The sequence below is a fragment of the Hyla sarda genome, chromosome 12 (genome assembly GCF_029499605.1).
Source record: "Hyla sarda isolate aHylSar1 chromosome 12, aHylSar1.hap1, whole genome shotgun sequence".
In the NCBI taxonomy this organism is placed as follows: domain Eukaryota; kingdom Metazoa; phylum Chordata; class Amphibia; order Anura; family Hylidae; genus Hyla; species Hyla sarda.
The window spans coordinates 62,765,678-62,792,887 of NC_079200.1; the positions used below are offsets into that span (position 1 = coordinate 62,765,678).

Here is a 27,210-nt window from a genome sequence, read left to right on the forward strand (position 1 = left end):
GCTCAGGAGCGTCCATGCTCACATCAGGACAGAAAAAAACCTCACTGTCCTGATGCGAGTAGGGCATTTTATAGTCAAAGGGGGGAGGTCCCTATGATTTGTTTCATTTTCATTAAAAAATCCTGGTCCTATTTTAGCTCACAGGGCGGAGACACCCCACATTGTACTGCTGAGCGACGACCGGGAACACACTTCAGTGAACTGGGAGTGGTGACCTAAATCAAAGAATTTGTTTGGTGTGGCTCCTGTCAGTTAGGCTGCATACCCATCTTGTTTTTTACATACGGGTGCCGGATCCCGCTGGGGGAGGGGAAAACCAGGCGCTCAAACGGTGACTCCGGTCGGCTCAGTTTTGACCCGTATCCAGTTTCCCAACCGGACCTAAAACCGTAGTGTACTACGGTTTTAGGTCCGGTCACAAAACTGGATACGGGTCAAAACTGAGCCGACTGGAGTCACCAATTGACTCTGGTCGGCTCATTAAAGTAAATGGATTTACGGGCTGGTCCGGCTGGGGTACGGGAGCGCCCGGTTTTCCCCTCCCTCAGCAGGATCCGGCACCCGTATGTAAAAAACGAGATGTGAATGCAGCCTTAATGGGGTCCACATTATTATAAACGTCTGTGCGTGCTCTGACACAATAGAGTGTCGATTTGGAGCTTGTCCCCAATAGTTCTACTGCTAAAAAAAATGCACAGAAAGCCACAGTGTCCTAATGCCAACCATAGCGCCACCAAACAACCACAATGTCCCAGTGCCAAGCATAGTGCCCCCTAGTAACCCTCATGAATGTTATACTAATATGTACAGCAGAGACAAATCCTCTAGGTGGCGCTGTGCTCCTTAATATCAATGTCATAACTTTAGCTGTAATACCCACAAGCCACCATTAGATGCCGCTGTCGTCGTGCACTACCCCTTTCCCCCAGCAAAGGCTGCAGCCGTCCGGTGTTTCACGGTAGTGGCGGCTGCGATGGGCGAGACGGAGACCGGGGAAGGAGTTGTGGAGCGAGCGGAGCCGGTCCCTGGCCCCCCGGCGGAGGAGCCGGTGTTGTGGAGCCCGGAGGTAGAAGTGTGCCTGTTTCACGCCATGCTTGGGCATAAGCCCGTCGGTGAGTGGAGGCCGCAGCGGATCCCCGGGCTGGAGTAGATTTCGTAGCCGAGTAGGGGAAGGGTGGCGCGGGGAGGAGGAGCGCGGACAGCCCGGGACTTAGTATCGGTGTCTCACTATGTTTTCCTAATATTTGTATAATTAGACACAATAGGGATCATGTTATTATTGGTAATGAGCCGATAGATGGCGCATGCTCAGTGGCCTTCTTGTCATAGATTCCATAATAACACAATGGAGATGCAGCAGAGCCGAATGTGTGCTGTATAAAACTACTGCTGCCTGCTCACATACAGGTCAGTGGAAATGTAGTAAGATGTGCACTGGTCTCCATGGCAACAACATATGTTTTCTATGGGGATTTTCTCCTGCTCTAGACAGTTCCAAAAATGGACAGAAGAGGTCAGCAGAGAGCACTGTGGTCGTCACAGAAGAGAAATCCCAAAAAGAAATGCATTTACTTTGATGTCATGACCACAGTGCTCTCTGCTGTCCATTTTAGGAACTGTCCAGAGCAGGAGAAAATCCCCACAGCAAACATATGCTGCTATGGACAGCAGAGGTCAGCAGAGAGCACTGTGGTCGTGAAAGAAGAGAAATCCAAAAATAAAAGCATTTCCTCTGTAGTATACCGCCCCTAAAAAGTACTGGAAGGATTAAGATTTTTTAATAGAAGTCATTTACAAATCTGTTTAACTTTCTGGCACCAGTTGATTTAAACCTGACATAGTCACTAGGACATGGATAGAGCTGTGCTCTAAAGAAGAGGACTTGGCACTTGCTGGAGCTCTGTGGATCCTTCTCTGCTATACTTTAAATACAGGTTTCTTGTTCTAGTGGCAGTGTCAGGTATTGCAGCCCAATTTAAAGGGGTACTCCGGTGGTGCTCTCTGCTGACACCTCTGTCCTTGTCAGGAACTGTCCAGAGCAGGAGAGGTTTGCTATAGGCATTTGCTCCTACTCTGGACAGTTCCTGACACGGACAGAGGTGTCAATAGAGAGCACTGTAGACAGACAAAAGAAATCCAAAAAGAAAAGAATTTCCTCTGTAGTATCCAGCCACTAAAAAGTACTGGAAGGATTTAAGATTTTTTAATTGAAGTAATTTACAAATCTGTTTAACTTTCTGGAGCCAATTGACTTAAAGGAAAACAGTCCCCCTTTTACCTGCACTATAACCCGATACATTGGGTTATAGTGCAGGTGAACAGGAGACCGATGGGGGCTCGAACTGCTATACCTACCTGCAGTCCAGAGCCCCCATCCCCCGAAGGTCCAGCTGACTTGCACTTTGAGGCGGGCCCACCGGCTGGATTTAAATATTCATAAGCGCCGATCACATGAGCGCTCAGTAGGCACGATCTCTGGCGTGAACAGCGCTTATGAACATTTAAACCCAGCCGGTGGGCCCGCCTCAAAGTGCAAGTCAGTGCTGGAAGAGGGGGACCTTCGGGGGATGGGGGCTCTGGATTGCAGGTAGGTATAGCAGTCCGAGACCCTGCATCGGTCTCCTGTTCACCCGCACTATAACCCGGTGTATCAAGTTATAGTGCGTGTAAAATGGGGACTGTTTTCCTTTTAAAAAGACCTTTAAAAAAAAGTTTTCCACCAGAGTTCCCCTTTAACCCCTTAAGGACGCAGGACGTAAATGTACGTCCTGGTGAGGTGGTACTTAAAGGGGTAGTCCAGTGGTGAAAAATTTATCCCCTATCCTAAGGATAGGGGATAAGTTTGAGATCGCGGGGGGTCCGACCGCTGGGGCCCCCCGCGATCTCTCTGTACGGGGCCCCGGCTCTCCGCCGAGATAGCGGGTGTCGACCCCCGCACAAGGCGTCGGCCGACACGCCCCCTCAATACATCTCAATGGCAGAGCCGGAGATTGCCGAAGGCAGCGCTTCGCCTCTGCCATAGAGTTGTATGGAGGGGGCGTGTCGGCAGACGCTTCGTGCGGAGGTCGACACGCCCCCTTCCCGTGGGCTGTCGGGGCTCCGTACAGGAGATCGCGGGGGGCCCCAGGGGTCGGACCCCCCGCGATCTGCAACTTATCCCCTATCCTTAAGATAGGGGATAAGTTGTAAACCACTGAGTCACCACTGGACTACTCCTTTAACGCACCAGGACGTACATTTACGTCCTGTGCATAACCGCGGGCATCGGAGCGATGCCCGTGTCATGCGCGGCTGATCCCGGCTGCTGATCGCAGCCAGGGACCCGCCGGCAATGATCGCAGCCAGTTAATCCGCCATTAACCCCTCAGGTGCCGGGATCAATACAGATCCCGGCATCTGCGGCAGCGCACGATTTGAATGAATGATCGGATCGCCCGCAGCGCTGCTGCGGGGATCCGATCATTTATAACGCCGCACGGAGGTCCCCTCTCCTTCCTCCGTCCGGCTCCCGGCGTCTCCTGCTCTGGTCTGTGATCGAGCAGACCAGAGCAGAAGATCACAGAAAACACTGATCTGTTCTATGTCCTATACATAGAACAGATCAGTATTAGCAATCATGGTATAGCTATGAATAGTCCCCTATGGGGACTATTCAAGTGTAAAAAAAAATGTAAAAGTAAAAAAAAAAAAAAAAAATCCCCTCCCCCAATAAAAAAGTAAAACGTCCGTTTTTTCCTATTTTACCCCCAAAAAGCGTAAAAAACATTTTTTATAGACATATTTGGTATCGCCGTGTGCGTAAATGTCCAAACTATTAAAATAAAATGTTAATGATCCCGTACGGTGAACGGCGTGAACGAAAAAAAAAAAAGTCCAAAATTCCTACTTTTTTAATACATTTTATTAAAAAAAATTATAAAAAATGTATTAAAAGTTTTTTATATGCAAATGTGGTATCAAAAAAAAGTACAGATCATGGCGCAAAAAATGAGCCCCCATACCGCCGCTTATACGGAAAAATAAAAAAGTTAGAGGTCATCAAAATAAAGGGATTATAAACGTACTAATTTGGTTAAAAAGTTTGTGATTTCTTTAAGCACAACAATAATATAAAAGTATATAATAATGGGTATCATTTTAATCGTATTGACCCTCAGAATAAAGAACACGCGTCATTTTTACCATAAATTGTACGACGTGAAAACGAAACCTTCCAAAATTAGCAAAATTGCGTTTTTCGTTTTAATTTCCCCACAAAAATAGTGTTTTTTGGTTGCGCCATACATTTTATGATATAATGAGTGATGTCATTACAAAGGACAACTGGTCGCGCAAAAAACAAGCCCTCATACTAGTCTGTGGATGAAAATATAAAAGAGTTATGATTTTTAGAAGGCGAGGAGGAAAAAATGAAAACGTAAAAATTAAATTGTCTGAGTCCTTAAGGCCAAAATGGGCTGAGTCCTTAAGGGGTTAAGTACAATGTGGCTGAGCTGCAGTACCACTAGGACATAAATGATGCTGTGCTCCAAAGAACTGGGGCTTGTGTGCAGTAATCAACACAGCAATATCCATTTCCAAGTGGCAGCGCCAGACACAACCAGTGAGATATTGACAGTGTAAGGCTGGGTCCACACTACGTTTTCTCCCATACGGGAGCGCATACGGCAGGAGGGAGCTAAAAGCTCGCGCTCCCGTATGTGACCGTATGCGCTCCCGTATGTCATTCACTTCAATGAGCCGACCGGAGTGAAACGTTCGGTCCGGTCGGCTCATTTTTGCGCCGTATGCGCTTTTACAACCGGACCTAAAACCGTGGTTGACCACGGTTTTAGGTCCGGTTGTAAAAGCGCATACGGCGCAAAAATGAGCCGACCGGACCGAACGTTTCACTCCGGTCGGCTCATTGAAGTGAATGACATACGGGAGCGCATACGGTCACATACGGGAGCGCGAGGTTTTAGCTCCCTCCTGCCGTATGCGCTCCCGTATGGGACAAAACGTAGTGTGGACCCAGCCTCAGTAAGATGAAGCTTGGGCGTTTGCTGGAGCTTTGCATGGTGCTGTCTGTGTTGGTGTGTCTGGTACTGCAGCTCAGCACCATTCAGGGAGATAAGGGCTAAGCTGCAGTACCAGACACAGCCACTAGCTACTGCAGCTTAGCCCTTTGTAAAGGACACAGTGCTCCAAAATAATACAATTTGTCACTTCTGTGCAGTCAGTAATTAACACAGCACTTTTCTTCTCCTAGTGGCAGTGTCTGGGACTGCAGCTCTGTTATGTCGCTATGACACTGGCAATGTCAGAAAAATAAGGCAGATCTGCATAGTTCTGTCCACGTCTATGTGGTAGTGTCTGGTATTGCAGTTATTCAGGTATATCAGGCCGAGCTGAAGTACTAGACACAGCCACTAGGACACTGACCATGTCAGAAATACTGTCCCACGGCCCCTACTGAAGCGGTACACAGTAACGACCATGTCTGTGTGGTTGTGTTTGGTAAATGAGGCCAAACTGCAGTACCACACATAGCCACTAGGGGAATTTGGATGGCAATGTGTTCTAATGAAAAGGACTCTGCACTTTCTGAAGCTCCATGGCTTCTTCTCTGCAGTATTCTGTACAGCGCCGTCCTGGTGGCTCTGTCTGGTACTGCAGTCCTGTTTAACCCCTCAAGGATCAAGCGTTTTTCTGTTTTTGCACTTTTGTTTTTTTCCTCCTTACCTTTTAAAAATCATAACACTTTCAATTTTGCACCTAAAAATCCATATGATGGCTTATTTTTTGCGGCACCAATTCTACTTTGTAATGACATCAGCCATTTAACCCAAAATCTACGGCGAAACTGGAAAAAAATTATTGTGCAACAAAATTGAAGAAAAAACACCATTTTGTAAATCTGAGGGCTTCCGTTTCTACGCAGTAAATTTTTCGGTAAAAAAGACACTATCTTTATTCTGTAGGTCCATACAGTTAAAATGATACCCTACTTATATAGGTTGGATTTTGTCTTACTTTTGGAAAAAATCATAACTACATGCACGAAAATTAATACATTTAAAATTGTCATCTTCTGACTCCTATAACTTTTTTATTTTCCGTATATGGGGCGGTATGTGGGCTCATTTTATTGCACCGTGATCTGAAGTTTTAATCAGTACTATTTATCTTTTGATTGGACTTTTTGACTGCTTTTTGTTCATTTTTTTTATGGTATAAAAAGTGACCAAAAATACGCTATTTTGGACTTTGTAATTTTTTTGCACATACGGCATTGACCGTGCGGTTTAATATATGATATATTTTTATATTTTGAACATTTATGCACACGGCGATGCCACATATGTTTGTTTTTATTATGTTTATATATTTTTTATATGGAATTTGGGAAAGGGGGGGGGGGATTTAAACTTTTTAAAAGGAAGAGGTTAATTAATGTTTGTGTTTTTAAACTTTTAGTCCGTTAGGGGACTTTTAGGAGGAATCATTTGATTCTGCATACAGATCAATATGGTTTCATAAAACCACATTGATCTGTGTGCTCTGCACTCGATTGATAAAGCCTGGTCCTGCCAAGCTTTATCATTCAGAGAGCAGGAGCCGATGTGGAAGGAGAGGTAAGCCCTCAGGCTACCTTCACAGTGGATCGCCCTGTGGGGAGGGTGATCCACCCCACTGGACCCAAAGGGATGGGATACAGACACCTTTAGACGCCACTGTCGGCTTTGACAGCGGCGATCTAAAGACTTAAAGGGGTATTCCAGGCCAAAACTTTTTTTTATATATATATCAACTGGCTCCGGAAAGTTAAACAGATTTGTAAATTACTTCGATTAAAAAATCTTAATCCTTCCAATAGTTATTAGCTTCTGAAGTTGAGTTGTTATTTTCTGTCTAACTGCTCTCTGATGACTCGCGTCCCGGAAGCTGTGCAGTTCCTATGGGGATATTTTCCCATCATGCACAGCTCTCGGGACGTGACATCATCAATGAGCAGTTAGACAGAAAACTTCAGAAGCTAATAACTATTGGAAGGATTAAGATTTTTTAATAGAAGTAATTTACAAATCTGTTTAACTTTCCGGAGCCAGTTGATATATATTAAAAAAAAAGTTTTTGCCTGGAATACCCCTTTAATAGCTGCATGTCGGCTATTAACGCCGGCCCCCAGCTACAGAAATCAGCTGGGGGCCGGCCGGTATGACGTGGGCTCGGGTCGGGAGCCCGCATCATACCCCGTTAACGGCCATTGGATGAGTATACACGTCCATGGTCGTTAACAGGTTAAACAAGATGTCCATTACTAAGAAATTTAGTCCCTAGGATAGGGGATAAATATCTGATCACTCGGACCCCCACGATCCCCTGTACGGGGCCCCATAGAGATGAATGAAGGGGCATGTTTCTACCAGCTGACCTGCTGTGTGCGAAACATCCACACAGCACCTCAGGGGCACGTACAGGAGATCGCAGAGGTCCCAACGGTTGGACTCCTTGCAATCAGTCATCTTTTCCCTATCAGACATTTCTTAGCACTGGACATCTTCTTTAAGTAAGTGAAGCCAAACTGAAGTACCAGATGCAGTGACTATGGTATGGATAGTGCTTTGCTCAAAGAAGAGGGCTGGACCCTTCTCTGCAGTATTTGGCAGAGCACCATCCATCCACTTGTGGTTGTGTCTGCAGGGGTGTGGAAATAAAAAAAATAAAAAACTACTTGTCCAAGGGACTAAAATGGAGCCCAATCTACTTGTCCCTTGTGAAAATCTACTTGTCCTGCTCCGTAAAATAATTTCAACCAAAATAGTATATGAATGAGGTGTTTTATTTATAGGAACTTAAAACAGCCCTAAAAACACTTTAATGCAATCAAATTGGAAACAATTAAATTAGTAACACTAGTAACATTATATAACTAACAGGTACAGGGGAAAGTGCTTTAATAGACGCTTCTGCTCTTCAAGGAAATGATGCTGCTGTCATGACAGGTTGACTTTAACCCCTTAACGACGAAGGACGTAAATGTACGTCCTGGTGACGTGGTACTTAACGCACCAGGACGTACATTTACGTCCTGAGCATAACCGTGGGCATCGGAGCGATGGCCGGATCATGCGCGGCAGGTCCCGGCTGCTGATCGCAGCCAGAGACCCGCCGTTAATGGCAGACTCCCGCGGATGTCCGCCATTAACCCCTCAGATGCCGTGATCAATACAGATCACGGCATCTGCAGCATCGCAGTCACTTAAATGGATGATCGCATCGCCCGCAGTGCTGCCGCGGCGATCCGATCATCCAGCACGGCAGACAGAGGTCCCCTCACCTGCCTCCGCTGCCTTCCGGGAGTTCCCGCAGACCAGAGCAGAAGATGACCAATAATGCTGATCAGTGCTGTGTCCTATACATAGCATGAACAGGATTAGCAATCGAGTGATTGCTATAAATAGTCCCCTATGGGGACTATTAAAGTGTAAAAATAAAAGTTAAAAAAGTTAAAAAAAAATTGAAAAACCCCCTCCCCCAATAAAAATGTAAATTGACCCATTTTCCCTATTTCACCCCCAAGAAGTGTTCAAAAAAATATTTTATATACATATTTGGTATCGCCGCGTGCGTAAAAACTGAACTATTAAAGTAAAATGTTTATGATACCGTACGGTGAACGGCGTGAACGTAAAAAAAAAAAGTCCAAAATAGATGCTTTTTTATAACATTTTATTCCCAAAAAAATGTATTAAAAGTTCTATATAAGCAAATATGGTATCAATAAAAATTACAGATCACGGCGCAAAAATGAGCCCTCATACCGCCGCTTATACGGAAAAATGAAAAAGTTATGGGTATTCAAAATAGGGGGATTTTAAACATACTAATTTGGTTAAAAAGTTTGTGATTTTTTTTAAGCGCAACAGTAATAGAAAAGTGTATAATCATGGGTATCATTTTAATCGTATTGACCCAAAGAATAAAGAATACATGTCATTTTTACATGTCATTTCTAAATTGTACGGCGTGAAAAGGAAACCTTCCAAAATTAGCAAAATTGGGGTTTTCTTTTTAATTTCCCCACACAAATAGTATTTTTTTGGTTGCGCCATACATTTTATTGTAAAGTGAGTGATGGCATTACAACGGAGAAATGGTCGCGCAAAAAACACTAGTCTGTGGATGAAAATATAAAAGAGTTATGATTTTTTTTGAAGGCGAGGAGGAAAAATCGAAAACGTCAAAATAAAATTGTCTGCGTCCTTAAGGCCCAAATGGGCTGCGTCCTTAAGGGGTTAATCAGTGTCAACCTCGTGAGGTCTCTTATGTCCACCCACATGCCTGGTTCCACCACATGTTAGCCAGTGCTGAATAACTCTGCTGGGGTCATATTTCTCAAATTCAGGTCCTTCCATTTTAGGGTGCGTTCCCACAGGGCGTATACGCAGCGTATTTGAAGCTGCGCAAAATGTATGGCAGCTGCGGGAAATACGCTGCGTATTCCTTGCTCACTATACACACAGGGCTTTCCGGCGGCAGCCCTATGTGTGTAGTGAGTTTTGGAGGCGGAGCCGCGCGTCACAGACACTCCGGCACACGGCCCCGCCTCCAAAACTTACTACACACATAGCGCTGCCGCCGGAAAGCCCTGTGTGTATAGTGAGCAAGGAATATGCAGCGTATTACCCGCTGCTGCCATACATTTTGCGCAGCGTCAAATACGCTGCGTATACGCCCTGTGGGAACGCACCCTTAATGAGCATTAAGTCCTGCAGAAGATCCTGATGAAGTCTTGTTCTAAGCGGATTTTTTACTATATTCATAGCAGAAAACACCCGTTCTGCCTCTGCTGTGGAAACACTTATAGTAAACCTCATCTCCACAACCTTCAATATATTACACAAGGTAGATGGCTTTGCTGATAACACAGAGGAGTATGCAGGAAAAATGGTTATTTTTTTTTATCTTTGAAATTTTTCATGTGTGTCTTAAGTCCACAAAACTCTTCAAGCATAGCTTCCTTTTCCTCAGCTGAGAAAATAATATTGAAATAACTAATTAATTCCTCAAGGTCAGCTCTGCCATATGCATATAGTTCCTCTCTACCTTCTGGCCATGTTGTGTAGTCAAAGACATTTAAGGACATTTATCAACGGGTTTAGTCAGGTTTTCTTTACTATAATTGTCACAACTGCGACTACGTGATTTTTCGTGCAACATTTTGACTGCAAAGCGGGAAAAGCAAGTTTTCCAAAAATTAACTACGTAGTAATAATTTTAAAATGGACTACGGGTAGTCAGGTATTTATTAACTGCGACAGTCGCAACTGCGCAAAAAAAAAGTCGCAACAGGGTTAAAAATGGACTAAATTTACTCCAGCTCAAACATGGAGCAGAAAAAGCTACTACCAAAGTAAAAAAGGAAAAATTGCTTACGTGAAAGAAAATTATCAACAGGCTGAAACCAGTTGATAAATAAGTCACACATAAGCAAAAAAAAAAGTAAGGAAAAAATTACTAAAAAAAAAAGAATACGTAAGCAAACATTGATAAATGTCCCTCAATGAATCCACGGGATGGCATTGAATCAAAAACGGAGAACCTTTCATCAATGTAACGAATAATGTTTGTAATGAGCTGTACATTACATACGCTAGCAGCTGGTGGGCACTGGCCTGACAATTCAATCTCCCACCCCTCAGTAGTTTGATCTCCAAATTTCCTCTCCTCAGGGTGGTACAGTGTAAAAAACTTCTTTATGTTTTCACCTCGCTCCAACTTCACGCCCACCAATCTTAACACATCTTTCAACAGCAGGCTTAACGTCCAGTAACAAAAGGTCATTAGATTGAAAAAATTCTGACAGCTGAGATACAGGCTCAAGAATATCTCTCAAAATGTATAGGGTACAGAGAAAATTTACATTTGTGATGGATTTCAGATATTTTCTTGCTTTAGCTGAAGACTCATCTGTCTCAGCACCAACCTGACCAAGATGCAAAACAACAGTTTGCAAGTTTTGCTGCATTGCTTTTAGGGCCCTTCTTTTACTAGAAACCCATCTCACTTGCTTACCGTATATACTCGAGTATAAGCCGACCCGAATATAAGCCAAGGCCCTTAATTTCACCCCCAAAGACCCAGGAAAAGTTATTGACTCGAGTATAAGCCTAGGGTGGGAAATACATCATCCCCCCCATGCCATCATCCAGACCCCCGTCATTAACACCCTCATCATCATTACCCTGTCATCATCCCCCCCTTCATGATTACCCTGTCATCATCCCACACCACCCCCTTCATCATCTTGTCAATGTCTGATTTAACAGTGGTCTTCAACCTGCAGACCTCAAGATGTTCCAAAACTACAACTCCCAGCATTCCCGGACAGCCATCGGCTGTCCGGGCATGCTGGGAGTTGTAGCTTTGAAACATCTGGAGGTCCGCAGGTTTAAGACCACTGCCCGGGCCTTTGTCGTTATCCAGACCCCCTCCCCCCTTTATTTTTGTACTCCCCTCCGCTCGGTGGGACGTTAGGGTGAGCTGGTCCGGGCCATCTGTGCTGCAGGGACCATCCGGTGGGGAGGGATATTCATTCCAGGCTTTCCATCTTCACCGGGGGGGGGGACTCTTCTCCGCGCTTCGGCCCCGGCCTCTGGAATAATGGCATTGCCTTGATAACAACGCACAGGGACGTTCATGACCAACGTCCCTGTGCATCGTCGTCAAGGCAACGCCATTATTCCGGGGCCGGGCCCGAAGCGCGGAGAAGAGGCCCCCCCCCCCGGTGAAGATGGAAAGCCTGGAACGACTATCCCTCCCCACCGGACAGTCCCTGCAGCACAGATGGCCCGGACCAGCTCACCCTAACGTCCCACCGAGCGGAGGTGAGTACAAAAATAAAGGGGGGAGGGGGTCTGGATAACGACGAAGGCCCGGGCAGTGGTCTTCAACCTGGAATGGAATGTTGTTCTTTATCAGTGCTTCTACACCACCCTTTGAACCCATCATTACAGCTGCACCATCAAAGTTTACAGAGATAAGTGTTGGTCCAGGCTGTTCTGGAGACCTTAGATGTAGCATATCTAAAGACAGCTTATTTATACCCTTAACAATTGCATTCAGCACACCTGTAGCGTGTACATGCTCCACTGGTACAAGGTCTACAAATGCTGTATAAGGTTTACCTTCATTGACAACCCTGATTAGCACAGTTCAATGATGGCATTATCTGTGCTGCCATCTGCAACAATACAGATAAACCTGGAATTCTGGACTATCTGTTTGATGTCCTGTCGAATTACTTCCGCCTCACATTTAAAGGGGTATTCCAGGGAAAAACTTTTTTTTATATATCAACTGGCTCCAGAAAGTTAAATAGATTTGTATAAAATCTTAAAGGGGTACTCCGGTGAAAACCTTTTTTCTTTTAAATCAACTGGTGCCAGAAAGTTAAACATAGTTGTAAATTACTTCTATTAAAAAATCTTAATCCTTCCAGTACTTATTAGCTGCTGAATGCTACAGAAGAAATTCCTTTCTTTTTGGAACACTAATGACATCACGAGCACAGTGCTCTCTGCTGACATCTCTGTCCATTTTAGGAACCGTGCATAGCAGATGTATGCTAAGGGCAGCATGGTGGCTCAGTGGTTAGCACTGCTGCCTTGCAGTGCTGGGGCCTTGGGTTCAAATCCTACTAAGGACAACAATAAATAAAGAGTTATTATTATAATGATGTCAGCAAAGAGAACTGTGCTCGTGATGTCATCAGAGAGAATTCCAAAAAGAAAAGAATTTCCTCTGTAGTATTCAGCAGCTAATAAGTACAGGAAGGATTAAGATTTTTTAATAGAAGTAATTTACAAATCTGTTTAACTTTCTGGCACCAGTTGATTTAAAAGAAAAAAGGTTTTCACCGGAGTACCCCTTTAATCCTTTCAGTACTTATGAGCTTCTGAAGTTAAGGTTGTTCTTTTCTGTCTAAGTCTCTCTGATGACACGTGTCTCCGAAAACGCCTGGTTTAGAAGCAAATCTCCATAGCAAACCTCTTCTAAACTGGGCGTTTCCCGAGACACGTGTCATCAGAGAGCACTTGGACAGAAAAAAACAACCTTAACTTCAGAAGCTCATAAGTACTGAAAGGATTAAGATTTTTTAATAGAAGTAAATTACAAATCTGTTTAACTTTCTGGAGCCAGTTGATATATAAAAAAAAGTTTTTTCCTGGAATACCCCTTTAATGAATTCATAAGCTTTCTCACGGTTAGTGTAGTTTTTCCCTAGGTCCACACCAGCCTTTTTCATTTCTCGGCACAGCATATCCATGTCTGAAAGAGGCTTTCCTTGTTTTGCAATTAGGTATGGATTATTAAATAAAATCATTAACCTCTTCCTTTCTACCTCCTTGAGTTTTTGTAATGCTGTAATAATATTGGGCACTGACTGAACAGCAGAACTGGTACCAATAGACACTGTACTTGTTGAAGCCTCTGACTGCACAAGTGCTTTTTTATTTTCTTGTTTGACCCATGAACAGCATTCCAAGTGAGCTTTGATTGGTTCAACACGAAATTTATCACAGCCAGTCACAAATGCATTCCTTGCTGATCCAGAGTAGATCATGGCTATAGTAGGGTATTTTAGGCAAATTTCGCAGTACATCTTTTGGATCTCCTTTAAAACAAGCCATGGCCAGGAATCTTTCCAGTGAGGTTGAAAAGCTCTTTCTCTTGTCTGTGTCATACTTTTTGTCTTTTGACACAGAAGTCGGAGTAGGATTTGGGCTTCTGCTCTCACAGGGACTGTGGCTCTGAGACACATTGCCTGTATCTTGTTTATTTGATCTCTTGAATCCAAAATTAAGAAGACTTTGAGACGACATAATAATCAATCAGCGGTCACCAAAGCTGTAGTGAAACCTGTATTGATGAAGACCTGGATTTTTATTCGCGTATTTCTAGTCAATATTCCTGACCTTTTTCCTTCCCTGAAAAAATTGACATACTTCAGGCCCAATGAAAAAACAAAACACCACTTACCCCTCCATCGTTCCCCTGCAGCTTCATGCGCTCCTCTTCCCACAGCTCTTATTGTTTCTGTGTGTGCAGCATTATGCAGACACTGCACGCACAGGAAGCAGGGCTGGTTTTAGACTAAGTGTGGCCCTAAGCAAAATTAAAAGTAGGGTCCCAAATGCTAAATGCCATATATCATACCAAGAACACAGTCACATACTGTATATTTTGGTTAGTTATTATACAAAGACTAACACAACCAATAATATCATTTTATGAAGCCCAAATTATACAACTACACCAGAAACACTACCATTACCAACAAACTGTGGCTAATAGTGGGTTATGAAAAGAAAGCTAGGCAGGCGTCACTGTGACAAATAAATGGCAACACATTTTAAATACATTATAACAGAGCAGGGAGGGGAAAATGTCTGTAAGGTTGCACATTCAAACAAAAAGCATGGGTCAAAAAATATGGAGAAAAAAAGGAAACAGCACTCACCAATGTCAAATATTTATTGTTGCTTAGATTAACACAAATTCCTAGGCGCAAAATTCGTGTTCAGCATAAAAGCTGGCTGACCTGCAAGGAGAGGCTGGTGAATCATTTCGCAATTTACCCACTTTCTCTAATGTTAAAGTACCTAAAACCACAACTTGCCTTTGCAGAATCTGCCAAACAAATATTTAGGTTCTGTACTTTTCTGTATCTTCCCCAACCTACACAAATTTCCCACACATAAAGCCCACAATGTTAATAATGTGGCCCATGATGTCCCATAAAGTACAGTACCCCCTTTTGTGCCCATTACAGTGAGTGTAGGTAGATCCCTCAATTACATAGGTAGGTTGTCCCCCTATTAAGTAGGAAGGCCTTCCTCATTAAAGGGGTTATCCAGCCCGCTGTGGCACTGACTCTCCTGGTCCCCTCTCATCACAGCTACTTCCTAATTCCTAGTAATATTAAGGAGACGATGCAAGTGCCAATTCAGCCAGTCATCGCTGTGGCCGTCAGTAACGGTGATGAGAGGGGACCAGGAGAGTCAGTGCCACAGCGGGCTGGATAACCCCTTTAATGAGGAAGGCATTCCTACTTAATAGGGGGACAACCGACCTGGGTAATTGAGGGATCTACCTACACACTCACTGTAAGGTATGTCCCTTTATCAGGTAGGCAGGTAGGGTTCCCCTAGTAAATAATGTCCCAGAGAGATATGTGCCCCCAGTTGATAGAAAGGGTGGGCTCCCCCAGTAGGCAGACAAAGCCTCAGATAGATATGACCCCCATTAGTTATGGCTCCCCTATATGAAGACAGGCCCCCAGATAACTATGACCCCCATCAGGTAGGGTTCCCCCATATGAAGACAGCCCCCAGATAGCTATGACACTCATCAGGTAGGGCTCCCCCATTTGAAGACACGCCCCCAGATAGCTATGACCCCCATCAGGTAGGGCTCCCCCATATGAAGGCACGCCCCCAGATAGCTATGACCCCCATCAGGTAGGGCTCCCCCATATGAAGACAGGCCCCCAGATAGCTATGACCCCCATCAGGTAGGGCTCCCCCATATGAAGACAGGCCCCCAGATAGCTATGACCCCCATCAGGTAGGGCTCCCCCATATGAAGACAGGCCCCCAGATAGCTATGACCCCCATCAGGTAGGGCTGCCCCATATGAAGACAGGCCCCCAGATAGCTATGACCCCCATCAGGTAGGGCTGCCCCATATGAAGACAGGCCCCCAGATAGCTATGACCCCCATCAGGTTGGGCTCCCCCATATGAAGACAGGCCCCCAGATAGCTATGACCCCCATGAGGTAGGGCTCCCCATATGAAGACAGGCCCCCATATAGCTATGACCCCCATCAGGTAAGGCTCCCCCATATGAAGACAGGCCCCCAGATAGCTATGACCCCCATCAGGTAGGGCTCCCCCATATGAAGACAGGCCCCCAGATAGCTATGACCCCCATCAGGTAGGGCTCCCCCATATGAAGACAGGCCCCCAGATAGCTATGTCCCCCATATGAAGACAGACCCCCCAGATAGATATGACCCCAATTGGGTATGGCTCCAAAGTAGGTATAGAGGCCCCAGATAGATTATGACCCCCATCATTGATGGGGATCATATCTATCTGGGGGCCTGGCTACCTACTGGGGAGCCCTACCTGATGATCAGGTAGGGTTTCCAAATAGTTTTAAATAGGCCCTCAGATAGATATTACCCCCAGTATTTAAAGGGTTCCTCTCATAAAATAAACTTTTTATATATTTTAGATTAATGAATGTTGAATAACTTTCCAATAGCATGTTAATGAAAAATATGCTTCTTTCTATTGTATTTTTCCCGATCAGTCCTGTCAGCAAGCATTTCTGACTCATGCTGGAGTCCTAAACACTCAGAGCTGCCAGCCTGCTTTGTCCACAGCCAAACAGGCTGTGAACAAAGCAGGCTGGCAGCTCTGAGTGTTCTCCTTTGTGAACAAAGCAGACTGGCAGCTCGTAGTGTTTAGGACTCCAGCATGAGTCTGAAATGCTTGCTGCCGGGACTGGTAGAGAGACCCCTAGTGGTCATTTCTTCAAAGTGGAAAATTAAATAGAAAGAAGCATATTTTTTAATAACATTCAATTGTAAAGTTATTCTGCATACATTAATCTATAATATATCAAAAGTTTTTTTGATGAGGTACCCTTTAAACAATTATGCCCCTTAAGAATATAGTTTTGCCCCTGGTGATCAGGCAGGTCCTCTTATTAGGCAAGTTTATCTCACTCACTCTGAATTCACACAGGTCCGCTCACACTGTTACAGTACTTACGTCTCCCTGTAGCAGTCTATAACGAGACTTCCTTGCGGGGATGCGCGCGATAGGTGATGTCATCACAGGCGCCGCACGGGACGTCAGCGTCCCGACGTCCTGAGCTACGTATGTGATGACGTCACCTATCGCGCGCAAGGAAGTCTCGTTATAGACTGCTGCAGGGAGATGTAAGTACTGTAACAGTGTGAATTCTTCCGGCATCTAACGCTGCTTGCCCGAAGCAGGGCTAAATGCCTGAAGAAATCACCTGCCCGGTGTCCGGAAATGCTTGTCCCGGGCGTCGGGCGATAGGAAATTCCACATCCCTGTTTCTGGTACTGCATCCCTGTACAAGTAAATGAGGCTGAGCTGCAGTACCAGACACGACCAAATAGATTGGCCCAACTGCTCATATGAAATGTCTAAACACATTTAGCACTAAAGCTAAGCATGTCCCCTCCTTGTCTCCTCGCTGCAGGTGTGAACAGACACTTTCACATGATCTGCATTCGGGATAAATTTAGCCAGAACATCGGCCGTCAGATATCATCGAAGGTCATATGGGAACATCTGCGCACCATGTATGATATGCAAGCCCTGGTGAGTACACCTGCGGCTGGTAATGCTTGTCATCCATCTTTCCAAACACTCTGGACGGCACATAGATCAGGCCCATTATATACTGTTACTTGTTTTAGGTTTTTCCTCATCCTATTTTATGATTTTCCTTTCCAGCATGAATCAGAGATCTTGCCTTTCCCGAATTCCGAGAAGAATTTTATTCTGCCCGAAGAGATTATTCAGGAGGTGAAAGAGGGTGAGTAGCCAGAAGACGTCATGTAGTAGCATAGTTATACTGATCATCTAGAAAATTTGATAATCCGGCACCGCCCTTGTTATAAAGCTGGCACTAACTATATGTCTTTCCCCACAGTGGCCACTTCAGGCAAAATGTGGTATTACTGGCAGCTATTTAAATAAATGGCCAAACATGTAACACTTAGACAGACCACGTCTGCCAGACTTGCTTCCTGTTAGGGCCCATTCACGCTACGTTTCTTCCAAGCAGAATTGTGCTCCATAGTTCCGCTGCAGAAAATACGGTGAAGCAATCTCCTAGGGCTGGGCGGTATGACCAGATGTGTGTATCACAGTATTTTTGTAACTTTTGGCGGTTCCACGGTATATAAATCTCCTCCCTGTATTTCCTCCTCCCCCCAAAATTAATTATCAGCCCAGTGTGGCCCCCATCGGGTAAATACTCACATGTCACCCGCAAGCGCTGCCCCCTTGTCCTCCTGTTTGTTGCGGCCTCCGGCGCTGACCCTATACTGTGCGGTATCTCTATGCCCGGGCTGCAAAAGGTAAACAAAATAAAGTAACGCACGTTCCGACGTCGGCCTTACGCTGGGGACGGGAACGTCAGACAGCCGTCAGCCTCGGCCGGTTATAGGCTGAGCCCACTGTCATGTAAGGAGCTCTGGCCGGCTTCTTACATGACAGTGCGCTCAGCCTATCACCGGCCGAGGAGGAACATCGCTGCGGCTGGTGATAGGCTGACGGCTGTCCGACGCTCCCGTCCCCAAGAAGCAGGTGAGGCCAGTACCGGACCAACGAGAGGTGAGTTCAAGTTTATTTTGTTTATTTTTGCAGCCCGGGCATAGGGATACCGCACAGTATAGAGCAATGGTCTTCAACCTGCGGACCTCCAGATGTTGCAAAACTACAACTCCCAGCATGCCCGGACAGCCGTTGGCTGTCCGGGCATGCTGGGAGTTGTAGTTTTGTAACATCTGAAGGTCCGCAGGTTGTAGACCACTGGTATAGAGTGTCAGCGCCGGCGGCCACAACAAACAGGAGGAAGAGGAGGGCAGCGCTTGCGGGTGACATGTGAGTATTTACCCCGATGGGGACAGCGCTGGGCTGATAATTAATTGGGGGGCAGTGCTCACGGGAGACATGTGAGTAGTTCCCTGATGTGGGGACAGCGCAGCACTGGGCTGATTCACTCATTCCCGAGGGGGAGGAGCCAAACCGGTATTGCGGTATGGGTTAAAATTCATATCGTGCAGCACAAATATTTCGGTATTCGGTATGAACCGGCATACCGCCCAGCCCTACAATCTCCCATTACTTAAGAGGGAATTCTGCTGCACCAGTCACAGACAGAGATTCAGTATTGTTAATGAGCCCTTAGTGCCTGTTCTCTCTGGCTTATCAAGGGGGTCCTATGAGGGGCTTCAATCTGTAGTGTCTAAAAAAGATAATTGTAAAGGGTTGTTAAAAGAAAGCAACCTCTCTAAAGTGTCCCTGTCATTAGAAAAAACTTTTGACATGTCAGAGATTGGTTGGGGCATGAGTGTTCTCTAAAAACAAGATGGAAGATGTGTGTGGTTGGGCACTTTACTCCCCGGTTTGCTGCCTTTTCCATTTCACTACAGGGAACGAGCCTGGGAGTGAAGCGCGTAATGGAACGCTTCTCCTGGCTCGTTTTAGAGTCTGAACACGCCGATCCAAATTTTATATTTTTATGACATTTTGTTTATTTTCTAATGATGACACTTTAAAGGTGTTTGTTAGAGAATATGGATGTCATAGTGGAGTGTCCCTGCCTTAGACCCCCTCTTATGTGTGCCAGAATGGCTCTGTATTGGAGGACCAAGCATGTCTGTTCCACACATGGACAGGATGTAATGCTACATTTCTCCTGTAGTGGCCACTGCAAGGGAAACGTGTGGGCATTTGATCGCTGGGGATTAGAGCCAGGCACAGTCTTCGAGACAACCCTACAATCTGTACCAGTCTTGTCACATTGTTATACTGTTAATGACATTGTTTTAGGTAAAGTGGCCACAGAAGAAGACATCAAAGAAGAAGCTAAGGAAGACGTAGATTTGCATTCAGCATCTGATGAAGGTGAGGCCTCTGGTTTCTTTTTCCACATATCTAGCATATTTAGCAGTATGTAAAATTAAAGGGGTTGTCCAGGATTAGGAAAACATAGCTGATATCGTCCCAAAACAATGCTACATCTGTATGCATGTTGTATGTGGTATTACAACTTATTCCCATTCACTTTAAAGGGTACCTCTTATCAAAAAAACTTTTGATATATTATAGATTAATGTATGCAGAATAACTTTCCAATAGCATGTTATTAAAAAATATGCTTCTTTCTATTTAATTTTCCACTTTAAAAAAATGACCACTAGGGGTCTCCCTACCAGTCCTTTTTAAAAAAAAATTATTATTTTTTTTTTTTTTTTATAAATTTCAGACTCATGCAGGAGTCCTAAATCTCAAACTGCAGCCGGAACACAGACAAACTCAGCACTGCTCACTGCCAGGGAGCAGTGCTGTGCTTGTCTGTATCCCAGCTGCAGTCTGAGATTTAGGACTCCTGCATGAGTCTGAAATCTATAAAAAAAAAAAAAAAAAAAAAAAAAAAAAAAAAAGGACTGGTAGGGAGACCCCTAGTGGTCATTTTTTCAAAGTGGAAAATTAAATAGAAAGAAGCATATTTTTTTAATAACATGCTATTGGAAAGTTATTCTGCATACATTAATCTATAATATATCAAAAGTTTTTTGATGAAAGGTACCCTTTAATAGAGCTGAATTCCAGGCACAACCATAGTCAGATATGGTTCTCACCAGAAGCCATATTTTTTAAATTCTGTATAATCCCTAGGTGTTCAGGGTTCTGGGAGAGCTGGTTGACATACCCTGTGATTTCTGTTTGTGTAGTTTTCACATCCGCTTCTCTGTACTTTCAGCTTTTACAAACTCTTCAGCAACATCAGTGAAGACCACAGACAAACCCAGCAAAGAGAAGGAGAGGACACTATCAGAATCCGGCTCCAAGGAGTCGGGTGATAAAAGGAAACGGAGCCGCCTCACAGAGAAGGTTGTTAACGCGAACAGCAACCCATCAAGCCCCAATGCCAACAAGCGAAGACGTACATAAGGATGAGATCCATCATACAAGCTTGTAGGAGATCACGGCATGACCTCAAGATCTCCTCCATCTGGACAGTCTCCCATAAATGGCGCCGCGTTGTGCTCGGTAACTGCATACGCTCGGGGCGCTCTCTGTTTTAAGGCTGATAAGCTGAGAGTCCTCTGGGATCATTTGGCACAAGTTTCTGTTTGGGGGAGGGAGCAGGTCCTCCAGTTTGGGATGTCTTACGTAGATGTAGATAAATCTTGTTAGGGGGTAATTCACAGACTGAGCCTCTACTTTTGGAATATAAGTGGTTTCCAAAGCCACTGCTTAGGAGGGGGCCTAAGGATAATGCTTAGGTCTGCACTATAGCTGGTCATAGACATATGACACTTGTCAAGACCCACAGTCTCAGGCTCAGTCTGTTAATCCTGGCCGGGAAAATGGGGAAAGCTGCAGGGAGACAAATGATGAATGTAGCATGAGGAGATTATAAGAAGTCTCTGATCATAATTTAAAGGGAAGGGTGGTCTTTGCAATGTCCTTGCAGCTGTGCTCTGGTTTCTGTGATGTAATAACACGCCATCCATAATTATGTCATGTGACCACTGCAGGCCAGTGCTATGGACATTCTATCAGACTATAGTCCACAGCCTTTGGCCACTGTGGTCACATGATGTCAGCATGTATGACATGTCTAAATACTTAAAGGGGTACTCCAGTGGGAATAATATATATATATATATATTATTATTATTTTTTTTTTTTTTAATCAACTGGTGCCAGAAAGTTAAACAGATTTGTAAATGACTTCTATTTAAATATCTTAATCATTCCAGGACTTATCAGCTGCTGAATACTACAGAGGAAGTTCTTTTTTTTTTATTTTATTTATTTTCTGTCTGACCACAGTGCTCCCTTCTGACACCTCTGTCCATGTCAGGAACTGTCCATAGCAGGAGAGGTTTGCTATGGGGATTTGTTCCTGCTCTGGACAGTACCTGACATGGACAGAGGTGTCAGCAGAGAGCACTGTGGTCAAACAGAAAAGAAATTCAAAAAGAAAATAACTTCCTGTGCAGCATACAGCAGCTGATAAGTACTGGAAGGGTTAATATTTTTAATTTGAAGTCAAATTACAAATTTTTAATTAGAAGTCTGTATTACTTTCTGGCACCAGTTGATTTAAAAAGAAAATTCCATCGGAGTACCCCTTTAAGCAGTAGGAACTGGAGCAGAGATGGGACGGTCCAGCAGGGTTTTTTTATTGAAGGCACATCCCTTTTGGGGGTCACTGTACATTGACAGCAGCAGGTCATGGCGAGGATTTTATTTTTTTTCCCATTAATACACCCTGTTCTGTTTACTACTGATAGGGCAGTTGTATATGAAGGGACAGAGTCCTGAAGTAGTAGTCATGTCATAGATCCATAGTCATGAAACTACCAATCCATTAGATTTGGTCAGGCCCACTGTGCGCTTCCAAGGTTGCGTTAACTCTTAAAGGGAGCATTTATTGCTGGTTATGCTGCCACTGCTGCAACAGTATAGCAAGTTTCCAGTATGGAAATATGTAAAATACCGTATTTTTCGCCATATAGGACGCTCTGGCATATAAGACGCACCCAATTTTAAAGGAGGAAAATCTAGAATACAATGTAAAGTATAGGACAGTGATCTTCAACCAGCGGACCTCCAGATGTTGCAAAACTACAACTCCCAGCATGCCCGGACAGCCGTTGGCTGTCCAGGCATGCCAGGAATTGTAGTTTTGCAACATCTGGAGGTCCACAGGTGGAAGACCACTGGTACAGGAGGTAATACTCATGTGTCCCCGCCGCTCCGGACCCGTCACCGCTCCCCTGGATGTCGCCCTCCATCGCTGTTGCCGCGTCCCCGGGGTGTCCCCGTTGCTCCGGAACGTCTCTGCTGCCCGGTATCCTCGCTCTCCGTCGCCGCCATCACGTCGCTACGCACGCCGCTCCTATTGGATGACGGGACGGCGTGCGCGACGACGTGATGACTACGAAGGAGAGCGCCGGCCATGCAGGGGATCCCGGCACGGAGCAGACACCGAGGAGGCAGGTAAGGTCCTCCCAACCCCCCCCCCCCCCCACAGTTTTGGGGAAGAAAGAGTGCGTCTTATACGCCGAAAAATACGGTAGTTTAGCGGCACTTACAGTTTGAAGCCCACAATGCACACCCGGCGGTGCTAGTCCAGCACATTTATTAGGTCATAATTGACAGGTTTCTCCCAAAGCACAGTGATAGGGTGAAACCGGTCAGTCATGAACGGGTGTGTGTTGTGGGCTTCAGACTGTAAACTATAGTACACTAAGCTACACACTGCCACAAGTGACAGGTAACATGTCTGTCACTATATTATGCTTAACAGGGGCAGAATAACCTGCATGAAAAGATTCCTTTAAGAAGCATTTTAAAGCCATAGACTGCAGTCTGTTGTAGGTATGCCTTAGCTGTAGGGGACACAAGCACCTGGTGCCTTGTATTTTATAGGAACTGTGTATTGTAAGTAGATCCTTGGAGGCTCATACTCATATGGGGGTGGGGGGGAGTTTTGTAGAACAACAATATTTAAAATTTTTAATGTTTTATAAGTGTTTTGTATATAAACCAGTTTCATGATATGTTGTGTCCTGTATCTGTTTTTTTTATTTTCCAAACAATTTATGGTAAGGCTGGGTTCACACTACGTTTTGTCCCATACGGGAGCGCATACGGCAGGAGGGAGCTAAAACCTCGCGCTCCCGTATGTGACCGTATGCGCTCCCGTATGTCATTCACTTCAATGAGCCGACCGGAGTGAAACGTTCGGTCCGGTCGGCTCATTTTTGCGCCGTATGCGCTTTTAAACCGGACCTAAAACTGTGGTCAACCACGGTTTTAGGTCCGGTTGTAAAAGCGCATACGGCGCAAAAATGAGCCGACCGGACCGAACGCTTCACTCCGGTCGGCTCATTGAAGTGAATGACATACGGGAGCGCATACGGTCACATACGGGAGCGCGAGGTTTTAGCTCCCTCCTGCCGTATGCGCTCCCGTATGGGACAAAACGTAGTGTGGACCCAGCCTTACACTGAACCCCCAGATTGTGTAGACAGAAGCTTATGTGCTGGTTCACCCAACACTTGATTTAGGAACCATCTGTCCACAATATAAGACCATAGACATAGAGGCTAAAATAGGGTTGTGTCTTTAACCCTTCATTGCCTTAACCCAATGAAGGTGCCTCCAGCTGTTGCAAAACTACAACTCCCAGCATGCCCGGACAGCCGTTGGCTGTCCGGGAATGCTGGGAGTTGTAGTTTTGCAACAGCTGGAGGCACCCTGGTTTGAAAACAGTGCCTTAACGCAAGATGAAGCCACACATGTAGCCATCCGCATGTAGCTTATATTATGCGAGATCATATATCGTATATGAGATCGCTTTTCTCCCTCCCACACATCAGCCACCCCACCCATTGCAACACACCTGTGATACTTTCCATGCAATAGACCAGTGTTTTCTGACCAGGGTGCCTCCAGCTGTTGTAAAACTTCAATTCCTTCAGAATGATCTCCCTTCCACCCAGCGATTGCTCCACCCATTGAAGCAAAGACAGGCTCCCTCTGAACACGTGACTAATGATGTAATGTCTCGGGCCACACTGCAACCTGGGAAAATGAGACAACAGTTATTTTGTATGCTGTTAAAAATAAACATTGGGGCAAAAATCAAGGAAGAATTGTGAGACCACCATGAAACAGAGGTACATGCACTATATTATGAACTACACTAAGGGTCTATTCACATGGGCGGAATTTCCGCCTGAAATGAAAACCCAGTACCCGCAAGCGGGATTTCCGTAGTGTCAACGGGAGTGCGGAATCCCATAGAAGTGTACTGGCCTTTCATTTCAGGCAGAATTCTGCCGTGTGAATAGACCCTTACTTTACGGCCTCTGTAGCATAGTCAAATAAAAAAAAAAATCCCGGAATTCTCCCTTTAACTTAGCCCCTTTCAGCTAGCTAGGGCTGCAAAACTAGATACAGCTCAGCTGTGGATGGAAGTGGTACCGTTTCAGCAGAATCAAAGTACCATATTTTCCGGCGTATAAGACGACTGGGCGTATAAGACGACCCCCAACTTTTACAGTTAAAATATAGAGTTTGGGATATACTCGCCGTATAAGACTACCCCTTCTACCGCGATGTACAGTACCTTGTAGTTCCCCCCACATCAGGTAGGCAGTATAGTTCCCCCCCCACATTAGGTAGGCAGCATGTTCCCCCACATTAGGTAGGCAGCATGTTCCCCCACATTAGGTTGCAGTTCCCCCACATTAGGTTGACAGTTCCCCCACATTAGGTTGCCAACTCCCTCACATTAGTAGGCAGTTCCCCCACATTAGGTCGGCAGTTCCCCCACATTAGGTCGGCAGTTCCCCCACAATAGTAGGCAGCTCCCCCACATTAGGTCAGCAGTTCCCCCACAATAGTAGGCAGCTCCCCCCACATTAGGTCACCAGTTCCCCCCCCCCCCCCATATTAGGTCAGCAGTTCCCCCCACAATAGTAGGCATCTTCCCCCACATTAGGTCGGGAGTTACCCCACATTGTTAGACAGTCCCCCCCCCCCCCCTCATAGACATACAACCTCCAGCCATATACAATGTATGGCTGGAGGCTGTATGTCTGTACTGCCCCCACAGTGTTCTGATTACAGCTCCTCCGGCCCGGGCAGATAGTCTAAGTTTTCCTATCCCGGAGCCCAATACCCGGCGTATAAGACGACCCCTGACTTTTTCGAAAAAAAGTCGGGGTTAAAAAGTCGTCTTATACGCCGGAATATACGGTAGATTTCATTTTTACAGGTTTTCCTAAGATCAGAACTACTGCTGCTACTCTATGTGACTTCTGTCAGTGCATTCACCAGTCTGTGATGGCTCCATAGAGAACAAATAGTTTGGTGACTGAGCATTGCGCCCTGCCGTTCTACCCGTTCTCATACTAGGTGGTGGTCCCAGTGGATAAATCCTTTAATACATACACTCAGGACACCTTAAGGCTGCATTCACACACCGAATATGCAGTTGTTATATCTGCAATTGCGCATTTTATAAAGCAGTCCAAAATACATAAGCATTGGCTTGTAAAATCAGCAATTGCACATTTTACAACATTTAAAGGGCAACTGTAGTTTAACACTTTTATATATTTCTGTGCCAGGGCCTCAAAAATAAACAAAATAAACTTATACATACCTTCCTACGTGCCCCCGTTAGTCCGGCACAGGCCTCACGGTCCAGCAGTGCTAACCTGCTAACCTCGTTCCACTTCCTGCGGACGGGGACGCCACAGAGCCGTCGGCGTATCACTGGCCGCAGCGATGTCCCGCCCCGGTTGGTGATAGGCTGAGCCCACTGTCATGTAAGGAGCTCTGGCCGGCTTCTTACATGACAGTGGGCTCAGCCTATCACCGGCCGGGGCGATACATCGCTGCGGCCGGTGATACGCCGACGGCTCTGCGGCTTCCAGGTTAGCACTGCCGGACCGTGAGACCTGTACCGGACCAACGGGGGCACGTAGGAATTTATGTATAAGTTTATTTTTGAGGCACGGGAATATATAAAAGTGTTCCACTACAGTTGTCCTTTAAATCCACAGCAGATTGTGTGTGTGAGAAAACACCCTTATGCAATTTTTTATGAAAAAAAAAAATGCATTGGAAATTCATGTTTGTGACTTAATTTTTGAATCATGCAAAGTCCATACGTGTCACTTACCTACACGTATTCACCAGAACTGAAGAGTATGACAACATCTTCTCTGGAAGAAAAATAGGTGCATATCAATGATACTTGAAAGTTTTATAAGCTTTATTGTGACTCAATATCAAAACACACACTAAGAGCAACCTTACAAAACGCTTAAAATAACATTCCACATGGAGCTGATCCAGAACCCAGGAAGCGGCCATGAATCACCCCCCCCCCCCCCCCTTAAGAAAAATGGCACCCTGTCCAATAAATAGCAAACTGTTAGTAAACAAAGGTACTATACAAATCCTGATGCGTAGACTGCTGCAGCCAGCCCAAAAAGATTCATATCAATAACATACAACCACAAGTGAAGAATAATATAGGCAGGATATCCTTGCATCAGAAAGGCAGATCGGACCAGACAGGAGTAATTGCTAGGTGAAAGGCAGATGGGGCCACATGGGCACGCCGACTCATCAGACATTTTATTAAAGGGGTTGTCCGGACAGGGAATGTGTTTTTATATTTTATTTTTATTTATTTTTGCTGGCTTGTTTTTTGGTGGCTTGGGCTGTATTGAAATTACAAAGTGGGAATTACTTACTCTGCCCATTACTGCAGGTATCCTAAGTGCCAGGTCTCCACCATGGACTTCTTCTAGGGACAGGAAATGCCCACCCAGCATAGAGATCAGC

The 27,210-nt window shown here is 45.2% G+C and overlaps 1 protein-coding gene across 1 annotated transcript; it reads left to right on the forward strand.

Annotated features, from left to right (window-relative positions):
- Nucleotides 1-878: 878 nt before the first annotated feature.
- MRGBP (MRG domain binding protein) lies at nucleotides 879-23,396 on the forward strand. Its single transcript, XM_056549276.1, has 5 exons — nucleotides 879-1,112; nucleotides 17,291-17,412; nucleotides 17,548-17,629; nucleotides 19,654-19,728; nucleotides 20,588-23,396. Exons 1-5 carry the CDS (start codon nucleotides 974-976, stop codon nucleotides 20,776-20,778), a joined length of 609 nt encoding a protein of 202 aa, XP_056405251.1. The 5' UTR covers nucleotides 879-973; the 3' UTR covers nucleotides 20,779-23,396.
- Nucleotides 23,397-27,210: the final 3,814 nt, after the last annotated feature.